The 17,593-nt window shown below is 46.3% G+C and overlaps 1 protein-coding gene across 4 annotated transcripts in view; it reads left to right on the top strand.

The window, feature by feature from the left end:
• The window catches only part of LOC141166076 (uncharacterized), a 372,610-nt gene that overhangs the window by 221,165 nt on the left and 133,852 nt on the right, over positions 1-17,593 (top strand). For all 4 annotated transcript variants that reach the window (XM_073652396.1, XM_073652378.1, XM_073652387.1 and 1 more), the window contains one exon: positions 13,387-13,567. In XM_073652396.1, coding sequence (XP_073508497.1) covers positions 13,387-13,567 — 181 coding nt within the window. The remainder of the gene's footprint in view (positions 1-13,386; positions 13,568-17,593) is intronic.

The raw sequence follows: 17,593 nt of genomic DNA, 5'->3' as shown, positions 1-17,593 counted from the left end.
AGCATTGGCAAGACAGGGCTCACTGTTGGTTGGCAGAAGGTGCCCAGCCCCGTGGGTTTACGCAGAATAACACTGGTCCAAGTGCTATGCGATCGTATAGCACTAGGCCGTATTATACAATAGTGTGACTCCAGCCTTAAGCTGAAAGTGTTAGGAACTTTAATAAACCTTCCTGCGTGCCATAAGAGGTCTCTGCCAGTGTGTGAGCGCTGCTGACTGCCAAAAAGCTAAATCCCTGCAGTATACAGTATATACTGTGTGTGTGTGTCTATGTAATAATAATAATCTTTATTTTTATATAGCACTAACATATTCTGCAGCGCTTTACAGACATTATCATTGTCCCCATTGGGGCTCACAATCTAGATTCCCTATCAGTATGTCTTTGGAGTGTGGGAGGAAACTGGAGGAAACCCACACAAACACAGGGAGAACATACAAACTCCTTGCAGATGTTGTCCTTGGTGTGATTTGAACCCAGGACCCCAGCGCTGCAAGGCTGCAGAGCTAAGCACTGAGCCACCGTGCTCAGTATATAATATACTGTGGCAAGACGACTCACTCAGCTGCTTTCAGAAGTAGACTTAGGAACAGTGTTCGTCTGCAGGTTTATTATAATGGCACAAAGCACTGCAGGTTCAGCAAAATAAACTCAGCCTTGCTGGCATAACGGCGAAACAAAAGACAAACGATAGCACAGTCCATATGTGTGTGGGATTCGCCCACACAAGTTGCAGAACACTTCAGCTCTTCCTGAGCTGAAGTTTTACAGTCTGGAGACATGCCTCTCCAGACTCACAACAGAAGAAAAACCTCACTGCTGGAGATTTACCTTCCCCAGCCACACCCTTGAGGTGAAGATATGGTAAGTAGGCATCCCACCCATCTCAACCTAGTCACAACCCCTCCCAAAATGGCTAATTAACCTCTTCAGTACCTAACATGCTGAAGAAACTTCTAGGTTCAGTTCACGGAGGCTAGTAGCCGCAGTGAAACATATTCCCCTCACATATATCACCAGTGACTCTGTGACTCTGTCACATATTCCCCCTCTGCCCAAAGTTGGGGGTTTGGGCAACTTCAGACACCAGACAGGGAATTCTGGAGAGGGCATAAGTGTTACCATGTAACTTCCCGGGTCTATGCTCCACGTCAAAATTAAAGTCCTGGAGACCTAATAACCACTTAGTCACCTGGGCATTCTTACCCTTCTTTTACCTCAACCATCAAAAAGGGGCATGGTCTGACACAAGTTTAAACTTCCGGCCTAGTAGGTAATATCTTAGCATATCTACGGCCCATTTTATGGCTAAGCACTCTTTCTTTACTATAGCGTAATTTTTCTAGCAGGAAGAGAGCTTCCGGCTTAGATACAGGATGGGATGCTCTTCACCATTTATCTCTTGGGAGAGCACGGCTCTTAAGCCAACTTCTGAAGCATCTGTCTGGACCACGAATTCTTTATTAAAGTCTGATGCATCCAGGACCGGCTGCTTACACAGTGCCAGCTTCAGCTGTTGGAATGCCGTCTCAGTTTCAACCGTCCATTTCGCCATTGTTGATTTGGTACCTTTGAGAAGGTTGGTAAGTGGAGCGGCCATCACGGCAAAATTTGGGACAAACCACCGCTAATATCTCACGATTCCAAGATACGCTCTCACCTTCTTCTTGGAGAGCGGTGGCGGCCAGTTCTGGATTGCCTCGGCTTTATTGACTTGTGGCTTAATTTCACCTTTCCCGATGACATAGCCTAAGTACTTGGCCTCCTCCTTTCCAGTGGCACATTTTTTCAGATTTATAGTAAATCCCGCCTTCCTTGGAGCATCCTGACTCGCCTGTACCTTTGGTAGATGACTAATCTAATCTAATCTATGATTCTATGATTCTATGAACCCAGTCTTGGCTAAAAACAACAATGTCATCAAGGTAGGCTGCAGCATACTTCTTATGTGGGCCAAGGATCCAATCAACAGCCCTCTGGAAGGTGGCTGGGGCCTCCTGCAGTCTGAAAGGCATTTTGGTGTATTGAAACACCCATCAGGTGTTGAGAAAGCCGTCTTCTTCTTGGCCTCTTGGACATGGGGTCTGCCAGTAGACTTTCGTCAGGTCGAGGATGGTAATATACTTCACAAGTCCAAGCCTCTCGATGAGTTCATCGACATGGGGCATCAGGTATGCGTCACACTTGGATACCTCATTCAGCCGGCGATAGTCATTGCAAAACCTCCACTCCCCATCGGGCTTTGGCACAAGAACGATGGGACTCGACCATCCCCTCTCTGATTCATCTATCACATCGAGATCCAGCATCCTCTTCACCTTGGCTGAGATCACCTCACGGCTGGTTTCAGGAATCCTATAGGGCTTAAGATTTACCCAAACATGCGCTTCCGTCAGCATGTCATGCTCGATCACCTGCGTACGCCCCGGCAACTCAGAGAAGGTCATGGTTCTGTTGCAGCAGCTCTCTACACTGTTGCTTTTGGGCCAGCGATAGAGTCTCTGCTATCATAACGTCGTCCACTTTGGCTTTGGGACTGGCTCCCAAACAAGGAGCCCCCAACGTTTCCCAATCTTGCCATGGATTGAGCAAGTTCACATTGTACACTTGGTGCGGCTTTCTTCAGCTAGGCTGGTGGACTTTGTAGTTCACTTTGCTGAGTTTCTCCACCACCTAATACGAGCCTTGCCACTTGGCCAGGAACTTGCTCTCGACGGTGGGAATAAGTACCAGAACGTGATCCCCAGGCTGGAACTGTATCAGCCTCGCTGACCGGTTAGACACCCTCGCCTGGGCTTTCTGCGCCTGGAGAGGATGTTCCTTCACGATGGGCATCACTTTCGCCATTCTCTCCTGCCACTGGGCAACATGTTCACTGATGCCCCAGTGGGGCGTGACCTCTGCCTCCCAGGTTTCCTTGGGGATGTCTAGGAGTCCTCTTGGATGCCGAGCATAAGGGAGCTTGAATGGAGAGAAGCCAGTGGAGGCTTGAGGAACTTCTCTGAGAAGAGCAGAAATGGAAGCAGGTAGTCCCAGTCTCTCCCATCCTTCTCAACGACCTTCCTTAGCATCGCCTTTAAGGTCTTGTTAAAGCGTTCCACTAGGCCGTCTGTCTGTGGATGGTAAACTGGGCAATCCATAGGTCCTTCATCACTTTGCTCATGAAGTGGGTTCCCTGGTCTGTCAAAATTTCCTTAGGTAGACCTGTCCTGGCAAAAATATAGACCAGATCCCGGGCTATACTCTTACTCGATGAGTTCCTTAGGGGTACCGCTTTGGGGTACCAGGTCACATAGTCCATTACCACCAGGATGTATTGGTGGCCCCGGACCGATTGAACTAAGGGACCCACAAGGTCCATGACAATCCTCTCAAAGGGACCTTCTATCACAGGTAGTGGGACCAAGGGACTATGGAAGTGGGAGGAGGGCGCGGTTATCTAGCAGGTGGGCCAGGACCTACAATAGTCTAGGACAGTGGTTCTCAAGACCCACCAACAGATCAGGTTTTCAGGATTATCTTAGTTTTGCACAGGTGATGGAATTATTACCTGTGCAATACTAAGGAAATCCTGAAAACATGATCTGTTGGTGGGTCTTGGGGACTGGAGTTGAGAACCACTGGTCTAGGATCTCCCTATAACATCCTGGCCAATCGAACTTCCTCATTATTTCTCCTGAGTTTTCTCAACCCCCAGGTGTCCCCCCAGAACATGTGAATGGGCCATATCTAATACCCTCTGTCGGTATGGCCCTGGAACTAATAGCTTTTCCACTATCTATTCACCTCTTAGTTTGGTCACCCGGTACAATAATTCCCCCTGAACTGCAAAGTGTGGGTACCTGGTGTCTTGGGTGTGTCAGAGGTGACAGACAGTCGCCCTGCAGTGGGTTGCAGGAAATCTTCACGTTTTGGCATTGCAGACAGCTGGTTAGATAGGAGGCTGACTTTAGGACTGAGCGTCTACCTCTCTTGCTAATTTGCTCTCTGGCCTGGGTGTATATATACCTGGTGTGTCTGAGAGGGCGTCGCTGGTTATATTCATTTCTACTTGTGAAGCTTAGCAGAAGCTGTACCTCATCCTCTCTGGAGCTTGAGGCCATGTGCACATTTGGAGTTCATCTAAAGCTAAGCCATTTTCCCCTGTTTTGTCTACCCTTGTTGTCTTTAGAGGCTTAGTGGAGTTTGACTAGTGCTCATCTCCTTCCATCCCTAGCCATAGCCTTATGCCTTGGAAAGAAGGGTGAGGCACGTGATTGGCGATATCTGAAGAGGCTATATAGGGACGTTAGTTGAGACAGGGTGACGCTAGACCAGACTAGGAGGGCTCCACCTTTCCCTAGTGTCTGGGCTCCCTCTCCCTTTTCCCTCTGTGTTGCACTTACACCTGGCGTGACATTATAACCTGCCGAGCACGTTTAGGAAAAAAAAAAATTACTGACATTTTATTTTTATTTTTTCTTTGTGTGTTTTTGGGTGTGCACCTTTTTTTTATCTTTTTCGATTGGTATGGGATCAGTTGCAGAGCTCGCAGAGCAGTTCCGCTGTCTGTCTCTGGAGGTGAATGACCTCCACTGTGAGGTTCAGTAGCAGCATCAGCGTTTACAGGCCGCCAATGTAGGGGTCTCTGCAGGTAGGCCTGTCCAGACTGAACCCAAGGTTGCCCTCCAGGACAGGTTTTCAGGAGGTAGGGACAGGTTTTTTGTATGGAGGCATGCAAATTGTATTTCAAACTTCGTACCTACTCCTCCAATAATGAGGAGCAACGGATTGGTATTGTGATCTCTCTATTGCAGGGTGATCCCAGTCATGGGCGTTTTCGTTACCGCAGAACTCGGCTTGTCTCCAATCTGTGGAGGGGTTTTTAGGAGCTCTGGCCCTCATCTATGATGACTCTGACTGAGTCGCCTTGGCTGAGTCTAGTCTACGTCGCCTTCAGCAGGGGATTCGGTCAGTGGAAACGTACAGTTCGGAATTCCATAGATGGGCAACGGATTCCAAATGGAATGACTCAGCCCTTAGAAGTCAATTTTGTGAGGGGCTTACTGAAAGGTTGAAAGATGCTTTGGCTGTATATGAAACCTCTCAGTCCTTGGAGTCTGCCATGTCTTTGACCATACGTCTGGATTGGCGCCTTCGGGATAGACGGGGGCGACCACCTTCTCGGGGGCCTTCTGGTCGGAGTTGTGTACCTTTGCCAGGAGAGCGGTCTGGGGGTGAACCAGTACTGGGGGAGGTGGAAGAACCCATGCACTTAGGGGGTGTCTCTACATCAGACATCTCCCCAGAGATTCACAAGAAAAAAGGCGTATGTTTTCTTTGTGGGAAAAAGGGACACTTTGTTGGGACCTGTCCTTCAATTCTTAAACAAAAGGAGACTCTATTAACTCTCGGTAGTCTGGAGTTGGATAAAAAAGGGAAACGTTTGTGGCCAAACTGCAGTTCCCGCTTTGTCCTGACAGCAGAGGTGGTGCTAGAGAGGAAAACCGAAAAAATGTCTGTTTATTGACAGTGGAGCCAGGGTCAGCATGGTTGATGCTGAGTCTGTGAAAACTCATGGTCTTGCTTGCTGTGCTTTAGCTGTGCCTATTCCCATCTTTGCCATTGACTCGGCGCCACTTGCACAGAAAGCATTTACTCAGATTGTACATAATGTAAACCTGAGGGTGGGATCAGTTCATTGTGAAATAATCCCTTGCTATGTTTTGGACAGTCTTCCTACTCCGATTGTTTTGGGTATCCCTTGGCTTGTTAAACATAATCCGTTGGTGGATTGTGAAGCCGGGGAGATTATTGAATGGGGAGATTACTGCCATGAGAACTGTCTGGATGTTTCCATTGCTGATGTCTCTACGGAAACATTACCTGCTTTTCTGTTTTTGAGGACGTTTTTTCTGAGAAGGGGTGTCAGGATTTGCCTCCTCATCATGCTTATGACTGTCCTATTAACCTGACCCCCGGAGCTAAACTACTGAAGTCAACACTGTATAATCTTTCTGGACCTGAGAGACAAGCAATGAAGGATTTCATTGCGGAAAGTCTGGAGAAGGGACACATCAGACCCTTATCTTCGCCCATGGTGGCAGGGTTCTTCTTTGTGAAGAAAAAAGATGGAGGTCTACGTCCCTGTTTAGATTTCCTGGAATTAAATCAAATTACCATCCGTGATCCATACCCTCTTCCTGATTTGTTCCGCCAGGTTGTGGGAGCTAAGGTATTCTCCAAGTTGGATTTAAGGGGAGCCTTCAATCTGGTTAGAATCAGAGAAGGGGACGAATGGAAGACAGCGTTCAATACCCCGGAAGGACATTTCGAGAGTCTGATTATGCCTTTTGGTTTGACCAATGCACCTGCGGTATTTCAGCATTTCATAAATTATATTTTCCATCATTTGGTGGGGAGGTTTGTGGTGGTCTATCTAGACGAAATTTTGCTTGATTCACCTGATTTTGAGACTCATCGGGGGCATGTTAAGCAGGAGCTCCTGATAATAAGGGATATAAAACTTTATGCCAAACTGGAAAAATGTGTTTTCGTTGTTAAGGAGGTGCAGTTTTTGGGGTACTTGTTGTCATCTTAAGGTTTTCGGATGGATCCGGAGAAGATCCGTGCAGTCCTTGACTGGGAACGTCCCGAGAACCTGAAGGCCCTACAAAGTTTTCTGGGCTTTACTAATTTTTACAGGAAATTCATCCAAAATTACTCTTATTGTGAAACCCCTTACTGACATGACTAAGAAGGGGTCTGATTTTGCCAACTGGTCGGATGCTTCCCTCCAGGCTTTTTCTTGCTTAAATAATCATTTTGCCCCCTATACTCAGTCAACCCGATGTTTCTCAACCCTTTATTGTGGAAGTTGATACTGGGGTTGGGGCTGTGTTGTCTCAGGGTTCGTCCCCTGGAAAATGGCGTCCATGCGCCTTCTTTTCTAAAAAAAATTGTCTTCGGCTGAGAGAAATTATGACGTGGGTAATAGGGAACTTTTGGCGATCACATTGACGTTCGAGGAATGGCGACACTGATCACTGACATCCTATTACTGTTATTACTGACCATAAAAACCTGTCATATCTCCAGTCAGCTAAACGTCTCAACCCTAGGCAAGCCACATGGTCCCTATTTTTTACTAGGTTCAATTTTGTTGTCACTTTTCTTCCAGGGGTCAAAAATGTCAAGGCTGATGCTTTGTCCCGGAGCTTCCCTGATGGTGGTGACCATGAGAACCCTGCCCCGATATTACAGAAAGGGGTAGTCATTTCGGCTATTTATCCTGAACTGGAGGGTGAGGTGTTTGAGGCTCAGGTGGACGCTCCTGCCTCCTGCCCTTCAGGAAAGTTATTTGTACCATCTGATCTACGCCGCAAAGTAACCAAGGAACATCATAACTCTGTGCTTGCTGGGCATCCAGGGGGTAAGGCAACCACGGACCTCCTCTCTCGTCGTTTTTGGTGGCCGGGGTTGCATCGGGATGTAATTGAACGTGTAGCTGATTGCAGTATTTGCGCGCTTTCTAAGGTTTTGCATACCCGTCCGTCTGGTACTCTTCTTCCGCTACCTATCCCTAGTAGGCCATGGACATACTTGGATTTTATTACTGACCTAACTGTTTCTGCAGGCAAAAAGGTGGTTTTTGTGGTAGTAGATAAGTTCAGTAAAATGGTTCACTTCATTGCATTACCTGCACTTCCCAATGCCAAGACACTTGCTCAGGTGTTCATAAATGAGATTGTGAAGCTTCACGGGGTTCTCTCCGATGTGGTGTCTGATCGGGGGACCCAGTTTGTTTCAAAGTTCTGGAAGGCATTCTGTTCTCGACTGGGGGTGCAACTGTCCTTTTCCTCTGCCTTCCACCCTCTGTCGAATGGTCAGACCGAGTGTGTCATTCAGAACTTGGAGACATACCTCAGGTGTTTCGTCTCCGAAAATCAGGAGGATTAGGCATCCTACTTACCTTTTGGCAGAATCATCGTCAAGGATGCACTGGCAGGTCACCGTTCTTTGGTGCATACGGTTATCATCCACAGTTTGGTACCTTCAGTGGGGGAGGAGCTTCAGGAGTTCCTGAGGAGGAACGGTTTGTAATTTAAAGACCATGGGAGACAGGTATAAGCGTATGGCTGACAGAAAACGCTTGCCAGGTTCGGACCTGAATGTGAATGACTTTGTGTGGTTGTCTACCAGGAATATAACATTGAAAGTTCCTTCTTGGAAGCTGGGACCTAGGTTTATTGGTTCATATAAAATAACCGCCGTCATTAACCCAGCAGCATTTCATCTTGAACTTCCTCAGGCCCTTAAGGTCCACAATGTGTTCCACAGGTCCTTACTCAAAAGGTATGTGGAACCTCTTGAGCCCTTACCTCTACCACCGCCCCCATTAATGGTTGATAGTAATCTGGAGTTCCAGATTTCGAGGATTGTAGATTCTCGTCTCCAATGTCGCTCTCTACAGTACTTGGTGCACTGGAAAGGCTATGGTCCAGAGGAGAGGATGTGGGTTTCAGCATCAGAGGTGAACGCTCCCAGATTGGTTCGCTCATTCCACACCTATTTTCCTGAGAAACCCGGTGCTGAGTGTCCGCAGGCCACTCTTAGAGGGGGGGGTACTGTCACGGGTGTGTCAGAGGTGACAGACAGTCACCCTGCGGTGGGTTGCAGGAGATCTCCACGTTTGGCATTGCAGACAGCTGCTTAGATAGGCGGCTGTCTTTAGGACCGAGCGATTACCTCTCTCTTGCTAATTTGCTCTCTGGCCTGGGTGTATATATACCTGGGGAGTCTGAGAGGGCGTCACCGGTTATATTAATTTCTACTTGTGAAGCTTAGCAGGAGCTGTACCTCATCCTCTCTGGAGCTTGAGGCTATGTGCACTAGTGCTCATCTCCTTCCATCCCTAACTGTAGCCTTATGCCAGGGAAAGTAGGGTGAGGCACGTGATCGGCGATAGCTGAGGAGGCTACATATGGATGTTAGTTGAGACAGGGTGATGCTAGACCAGACTAGGAGGTCTCCACTTCACCCTTTCTCTAGTGTCTGGGCTCCCTTTCCCTTTTCCCCCTGTGTTGCACTTATACCTGGCGTGACACCTCGGCTCTTGAGCAACCCCATTACAAACAGTAACATTACATTATCCCAGGCCCCCTTTAAGGTCAAGTCCTAAACTTGAGCAGACCCAAAGTTCTCTCCGGACACCTCTAACTCAGGGATGTCGGCCTCCACGGTCCACAGTCTCGTCCTCTTCGCCGGCAAGGTCACACAATAAGAACTCATCCACTTGGGATTTCGACGGGGGTTCTTCTCTAGGGACCTGGCTTTTGTCCATGCGACTCAGTCCGGTTACCTTCCCCCACAAGTGCCAAAACAAAGAAAAATTGCGCCCCAACATAACGGGATGTATAAGGTCCTTGACCACCCCGACCTCATGGGACTGGGCACCACAGTCTGTTCCCACTGTCACTCTGGCTACAGGGTTGTCCTTGGCATCCCCAAGTATGCAGTGAATGCCCACAGTTTTGGCAGGGATCAGCTGGTGGGGAAGAGTGGCATTGATTAGGGTCACACCATTAATGGACATGGCACACGCCTGCGGCCCCCTCAACAGGTTGACTGTCCATGCTACAGGCCGGATAGTCGTAATAGGAACCCCGGCCTAGGCTGCAGTCAATTGGTTCAGGGGATGTATGGCACCGGGTAGCTGTTTGTCCAGGATTATGACAACACCAACAGACCACAGTCTTTGCAGGGCCTCCAGCAGGACTTGGACGACCCCCGTTTGGGTACTCCAGTATGAGAAAGTGACTGTCCAGTTTTCCAAGGTTTTTTTTCCATCACTTGGAACCTCTCTACTAGGCCCACGAGGTCCGCATTCCAAGGGTCACCCTGGGCAACCCAGGTCTGCACCACCCTGGGAAGGGAATGGATGAACCTGTCGATCACCACACGCTCAACCATCTGGGCAGGAGTGGAAGACTCTGGCTGCAGCCACTTCTGCACTAGATGTAGCAAGTCAAACATCTGCGAGTGAGGAGGTTTGTCGCCAGCATACGCCCAGTAGTGAACCCTTTGTGCTCTGACAGACATAGTCACTCCTGAGGGTGCCAATATCTCTGTCTTTAATTTGGCGTACTCCTGTGCACCCTGTAGGGCCAGGTGATAGTAGGCTTTTTGGGGTTCACCTGTTAAATAGGGGGCCAGCACCTCCTCCACTGCTCCGGTGGCAGTTTTTCCTCTACCCTTTCGAACACAGGCAGAAATGCCTCAACATCACCACCTGGGGTCATCTTTTGCATAGCTTGCCTTACCGTATTCCGGACGTATGAGATCTCACCTGGAGTTGGGGGGGAGGGATGGATCTCCCCTGCTAGGATTTCCATCTGCTGTTGCTGCTGTTGAATTTGCTGCATCAGGAGTTTGTCTCCTGCTGTACCTGCTGGCTCTGCTGCTGCTGCTCTCGTTGCTGCTGTAACAGCTCCTGGTGCTGCAGCTGCATGTGCTGCTGACTCCTCAGGTACTGCTGTTGTTGGCTTTGGAGCAGGTGCTTGAGGAGCACCTCCATGCTGCGGGAGATCTCTGGCTGGTGAACTTTACCTAGGACATCCGTCGATCTCTATGGCAGGCACACGTGTTCCTGGAATCTTGCCTGTGTGGCGCCCTGCTGCTCATTGGTGCCACAGAACCCAGAAGGGTGCATGGATGGACTTCTCCACATGAGGCCCTCACACATTCACACACCTCCACCCTACCACCTCAGACCAGCAGAGGGAGCCCTGATAGGGATATATAAAGGGAGAGTGGAGGCAGGTAGTTCAGTTTAGTGTTCAGAGACAGAAAGCGTGCTGATGCTTGGAGAGCAGTGAAGAGGCAGCGAGCTGGCTGCAGTGCTTAAGCGAGCCAAGGCCTATAGCACGTGTGGAAGCCTAGTGAGGGCCTTGAGTGGGCCGAAGGCGAGAGGAGAGGGAAGAAGTAGCGAGGGGGCAGAGGAGCATACCAGGCTCACCCCGATATATATACCGGACACCGGGTCCGCGCCTACAGGGACATTTATACTCAGTAGGAACCACCGGAACCCCTGGAGGACTACAGGTCCCAGGTTCACCAAATGCTGGCTACAGTACCAGGGCTAGGAGTCACAGAGGTCCCAGCATCCAGGGAGAGTGATCTCCAAAGAGAAGGCCCTACCACCAGGTCAGCAGGTGCTAAGAGAGACAGTAACCAAGCTAGGCCTAGCTCCAGGCAGGTCAGAAGCTTAGAGAAGAAAGCAACGGATCAGGAGGCCCTATACCCGCTCACTGGGGAGAGTCCAAAAGTGCGCCCTTCACCTGGAGTACCCTGGACCGTGCCTGCAGCATCACCAGTAAAGGTACTGAAGCTTACCCCCGTGTGAGTGTCCGTCTTTCCTCCGGGACCGTCCTGCCGTCTCTCCCCTGCACCACCATCCATTACACACCCCACGCTGCCCTGGAGCTAGCTCTACCTGTGGAGAGCCACACCATCCCTGCTGCCGTAACACCAGCTCCAGAGGACTGCTCCGCAGCGGCGGCACCCCTTCGCCGCATTCCACAGGTGTCGACACAAACTGTCCAAATCCCCCATATCTATCCCCCTTTTTCACTGACCGCCCTGGGTCACGGACCGGGCCAGCCACCGTGATATCCCCCATCAACCAGAGGCCCGGCTGCTGAGTACCCCATGGCCCAGGGGGCGCGTCACCTGCATTCTCTACCAACTGTGGCAAGACGACTCACTCAGCTCCTTTCAGAAGTAGACTCAGGAACGGTGTTCGTCTGCAGGTTTATTATAACGGCATAAAGCACTGCAGGTTCAGCAAAATAAACTCAGCCTTGCTGCCATAATGGTAAAACAAAAGACAAATGATAGCACAGTCCATATGTGTGTGGGATTCGTCCATACAAGTTGCAGCACACTTCAGCTCCTCCTGAGCTGAAGTTCCACAGTCTGGAGACATGCCTCTCCAGACTCACAACAACAGAAAAAAACTCACTGCTGGAGATTCACCTTCTCCAGCCACACCCGTGATGTGGAGATATGGTGAGTAGGCTTCCCATCTATCTCACACCTACTCACAAAGAACTCATCCCAAAATGGTTCATTAACTTCTTCAGCACCTAACATGCTGAAGAAACTTCTAAGTTCAGTTCACGAGGCTAGTAGCTGCAGTGAAACATCTCCAGAAACATAAAAAAGCCAGCTTAATGTTTGCAAGTGCACACATGAACAAACAAACGGAATTTTTGGAGACATGTCCTGTTGTCTGATGAAACTAAAATTGAGCTTTTTGGACCTAATGACCATCGTTACATTTGGAGGAAAAAGTGAGAAGTTTGGAAGCCTAAGAACACCATCCCAACTCTGAAACACGGGGGTGACAGCATCATGTTGTGGGGTTGTTTTGCTGCAGGAGGGACTGGTGCACTTCACAAAATAGATGGAATCTTGAGAAAAGAAGAAGATTATGTGGCAATAATGAAGCAATATCTCAAGACATCCGCCTGGAAGTTAAAGCTTGGGCAGAAATGGGTCTTTCAAATAGACAATGACCAGAAGCATACTGCCAAAATGGTAACAAAGTGGCTTAAGGATAACAAAGTCAATGTTTTGGCGTGGCCATCACAAAGCCCTGATCTCAATCCTATTGAAAATTTTTGGGCATAGCTGAAAATGCAGGTGCGAGCAAGGTGACCAAAAAACATGGATCAGTTACACCAGTTTTGTCAGGAGGAATCGGCCCAAATTCTGACCAACTAATGTGAGAAGCTTGTGGAAGGATATGTATGTAAACTTTTGACTTTGCAGTAAATAATAAAAATGCCTTAAAACATTCTTGCTCTCATTGTTCTGGCATTTGGCAAATATTAAAAATTATGGTAATCCGAATTGACCTAAAACGGAAAAGTTTTTTTCTGATTTCATGTCAGATATTGAGAAAAACATGCATATGTGTCTTTTTATATAGTGTATGTAAACTTCTGCTTTCGACTGTATATCACCAGTGACTCTGTCACAATCCATACACACTGTATATACAGTTGTGCTCAAAAGTTTACATACCCCGGCAGAATTTTTCCTTTCTTGGCCTTGTTTCAGAGAATATGAATGATAACAAAAAAACTTTTTCTCCACTCATAGTTATTGGTTGGGTGAAGCCATTTATTGATAAACTACTGTGTTTTCTCTTTTTAAATCTTAATGGACAACCAAAAACATCCATTAAACATAATGTATACTGTATGCTGTCAAGGTAGAAAGTGTTGGCACTCTTGAAACTGAAGTGAAGTACTATTTGTCTATATCTATCTACCTATCTATATATACAGCTATCACAGTCACGTAATGAATAACAAAATGTATACTTTTTCTTATTGCAGACCAATGATAATTTAGGAGATTGTAGTTTCATTCAAGAATCCATGGGAGATCAGAGCTACGCATTTCGATGTAAGGCTAAGCCGGAACTATATCTCTGCGTTAAAAGTGGAAATAGTGGAAATGAAGTGCTACTATGCAAACCAGGTCAACAGCATGAGAACGTCTTTCAATTTTATTCAGGTTTGGTTTAAATTCACAAATGAATGTAGAAATTTGGTTTCTTCCTAAATTAAATGGTTATTCTCCATTTAGAATGTTCTAAGATATTGCAAAAATGTCACTTGGAAGTACACTGAACTGACTATATAAGGAACGTCAGCACACCCTGCATCATAATAGAAGTTATTGTTTGCTAGTACATTTCTTCATAGTGCTATATGGATTAAAGGGGTAGTCAACTACTAGATTAGGTAACCAAGCTGTCACATGCGCTTTCATGGAGAGGGCTCAGCTCCTTAGCCTGCTGTATACAATAATAGTGCCAAGTCACTGTACATGTACAGCAGCTCTTGTTAACCATATTCTTAAACTGAAAAAAAAAAATGCAGTAACCTTTTCATGACATGCGCATGTACAGTGCTGCAAGTTCCAGTCAATGCACTGAATTGCGTGGTGACTGGGTAAACATGGCTGCTGTTTCTGAAGCAGACCATACCAGCACTGTACCGGTCCCCGCGTTAGTAATAAAGTTTGAAAAAAAAATCTGTCTGACAGCACCAATCATAGCAGTGAAAATGGATGGGGTGATCGCCCCGTAACCTCTGTTATAAACCCTTTTGGCGCCGATTGGCTGATGAATATTTACTGAGCAATTGGTGCCAAAAAGGTAAATGTAAAATGAAGATCGCCGTTCTGCATGCTATTTTTCCCTCAGATCTGGCTTGCAGAGCAGTTGTATAGCCCCTCTGTGTATCTGTGAGAGATAATTGGCGGCCAGTGGCTGCAATCCTCCTGCGATCCAGAGTGTTCAATCTTCTGTGCTGTGCAGTCTGCGGTGTGTGCTTGATCTGCAATCACAGCAGCAGCATTTCCTGATCCCTGTTACAGCTCCCTCCTAACACCACTCCCCAATTGCATTTTTTAAGCAATTATTTTTTTGGTGCTTTTTACGTGCACTCGTTCCACATCCGCCCCCCAATTGCATTCTGCGCTGAGCATCTATGCTCAATTTTTTGCACTTTTTTTTTTTGCAAAACTAACTTGTGCGCTTCCCGCTGTCACAGTGCTCTGATCAGTATTGCTGATCAGAATCTGTGCCATGGGACTTTTTCTTCTTTCTTTTTTCTAGAAGTAGAGCAATGGACATCAGTGTTAGTGACTAGAGATGAGCGAACATGTTCGGAAAACGTTTGCCAATTTAAAATTTAGCATGAACGCTGCACATTCAGATTCGTGATCGGACACCCAAGCGTTTTTACTTAAAATCGGCAAAATTTGGTAAAAGTGTGGTGTGGGAAATGATTGTGTTTCCACTACAGTATTTTTATCACTTTGGCTAGGATAGTAGTGGTTGATGAAGGGAGGGGGGTGGAGAGAGTAGTGGCGTGCTGTTAATCGAATTTCTTTTCTTCTTAACTTAATATGTGCATGTTCCGACAAGCCAATCATGGCACAGGAACCATCCACAATGTCCAGACACAAGGGCTTGTGCCATTGGCTGCTGAAATTACAAGTCCCTCTCCATATAAAGAGTGGACATATTGTTTTAGCACCATTTTGTAGGTATAACAGCGCAGAGAAGATGCTCCTGATGCTGCTCTTGGATACTGAGAGATTTTATATAGTTATCTAGGCGGTTGCTTCTAAGTCAGATAGTTTAGATAGTTAGGATCTTGTGTGGCTGTGAAATCGACCTTCCAGCAGATCAATCGTTTTTGCTATTAGTGAGGTCCAGACAGTGACAGCAGGGCACATTTCCACATAGAACTCTGTTGTGCACTGCTTATATTGTGCTCCATGCACGAGTACACCTTTGATATTCTTATTTTTCTGTTCCTACCGTGCTACATTAAGTAAGCCACATCTAACCTTGTAATTCTTTTGCGCTGAGATTCAGCTCTACCTAAGGCTATAACAGTAAAAAATCAATTTTCTGTTACTACAGTGATACATACAGCAGGTCACATCTCAGCTTGAATTTTTTGGGCACATATATTCTACTGTATGCAGAGCTCGTCCACAGTAAAAAAAATCTATTTTTTTCTGTTATTAACGTGATACAGCAGGCCACATCTGATCTTGAAAATTTTTTTGTGCATATATTTTACTTTATACAGGCTTCGTTCAAAGTAAAAATTTTAATTTCTTCTGTTACTAACGTGATACAGCAGGCCACACTATAAAATGTTAATTTGTTGTGTTACTACCGTACCACAGAAACCATGCCACATTTCAGCTTTTAATTCTTTCTTTGGAGCCGTTATTCTGTTTCATACATGGGTTGACATGATAAAATCTAAATTTGTTCTGTTATTACTTTGCTACAGAAACTAGACCACATCTGAGCTTGTAATAGTTTTGTGCTGAGATTCTGCTATATCCAGGACTCCACAGTAAAAAATCTAATTTTTTCTGTTACTACCATGCTACAGAAACTAGGCCACATTTCAACTTTTAATTATGTTGTGCTAGTATTGTGCTACAGCCAGGAGTCCACATTTCAGAATCTAAATTGGTTGTGCTAATATCGTGGTCCTGAAACCATGCAACATTTCAGCATTTGACAGGGCTTAGAGCAGCATTTCTAGCTTAAACTTTGATCAGTAACTGGTGGATGAATGAGAACTGTGGGCCTGGTGCTTTGAGAGCTCTGCCAAATTCAGGCAACACACATGAAGGAGACCCAACTTGTACATCAAACATTTCCAATAATTATGGGCAGATACCACTAAAGGGGCATCAGTTTCTATTTATTTATTTTACTCACTTATATAGCGCCAATAATTTCTCAGCACTTTACAGACATTATCAATTTCATCATAGTAGAAATTATACAATGGCACCCCTTCCACTACAGGCAACCCATCAGTTGGAGTCTCCACATTTCAAAAAAATTTTTGGTAACATCAGCAGCACTAGCAACAACATGCACAGAAGACACGACAAAGGTGTCACAGACTGCAATTAAGCGAGATCAATTCAGCACACTAAAAAGTACACCATCGCCTAGTCTTCCTGGTCTGCGACTGGGGTGCAAAAGTCATTGGAGATCCATGACTTTTTCATCTTGATGAAAGTTAGGTGGTCTACACTTTCAGGGGACAGCCAGATGCACTTATGAAGACACCAGCAGCACTGAATACATGTTCTGAGAGAACGCTGGCTGCTGCCTATGACAAAATTTCTAAGGCAGGACAGGCGAGCTCAGAGCACTCTTCAATTTTTCTAGGCCAAGATTCAAAAGGGTCCAAACTCCCCCCAATATCATTGTTATTGAGCTTGAGATACTCCTGCACCATCTTCTCCAGTCGTTCACTACGTGTCAGACTTGTACTCTGTTCTGCAGGAGCACGGTCTGGTCTAAAAAAGGAGTGAAACAACTCCCAGAATTTTTTTTTTTTACATTTATTTTACTCATATAGCGCCATTAATTCTACATCGCTTTACAGGCATTTACAAACATTAGTGGCACTGTCCCCATTGGGGCTCACAATCTAAATTTCCTATCAATATACAGTTAGGTCCATATATATTTGGACAGAGACAACATTTTTCTAATTTTGATTCTAGACATTACCACAATGAATTTTAAACAAAACAATTCAGATGCAGTTGAAGTTCAGACTTTCAGCTTTCATTTGAGGGTTTCCACATTAAAATTGGATGAAGGGTTTAGGAGTTTCATCTCCTTAACATGTGCCACCCTGTTTTTAAAGGGACCAAAAGTAATTGGACAGATCAAATAATTGTAAATAAAATGTTCATTTCTAGTACTTGGTTGAAAACCCTTTGTTGGCAATGACTGCCTGAAGTCTTGAACTCATGGACATCACCAGACGCTGTGTTTCCTCCTTTTTGATGTTCTGCCAGGCCTTCACTGCGGTGGTTTTCAGTTGCTGTTTGTTTGTGGGCCTTTCTGTCTGAAGTTTAGTCTTTAACAAGTGAAATGCATGCTCAATTGGGTTGAGATCAGGTGACTGACTTGGCCATTCAAGAATATTCCACTTCTTTGCTTTAATAAACTCCTGGGTTGCTTTAGCTTTATGT

Source organism: Phyllobates terribilis, unplaced genomic scaffold (assembly GCF_046119375.1).
Source record: "Phyllobates terribilis strain yellow unplaced genomic scaffold, ASM4611937v1 Scaffold_1__5_contigs__length_1240528914, whole genome shotgun sequence".
In the NCBI taxonomy this organism is placed as follows: domain Eukaryota; kingdom Metazoa; phylum Chordata; class Amphibia; order Anura; family Dendrobatidae; genus Phyllobates; species Phyllobates terribilis.
The sequence above is the reverse complement of the archived record's forward strand: the minus strand, read 5'-3'. Positions and strand labels throughout refer to the sequence as shown.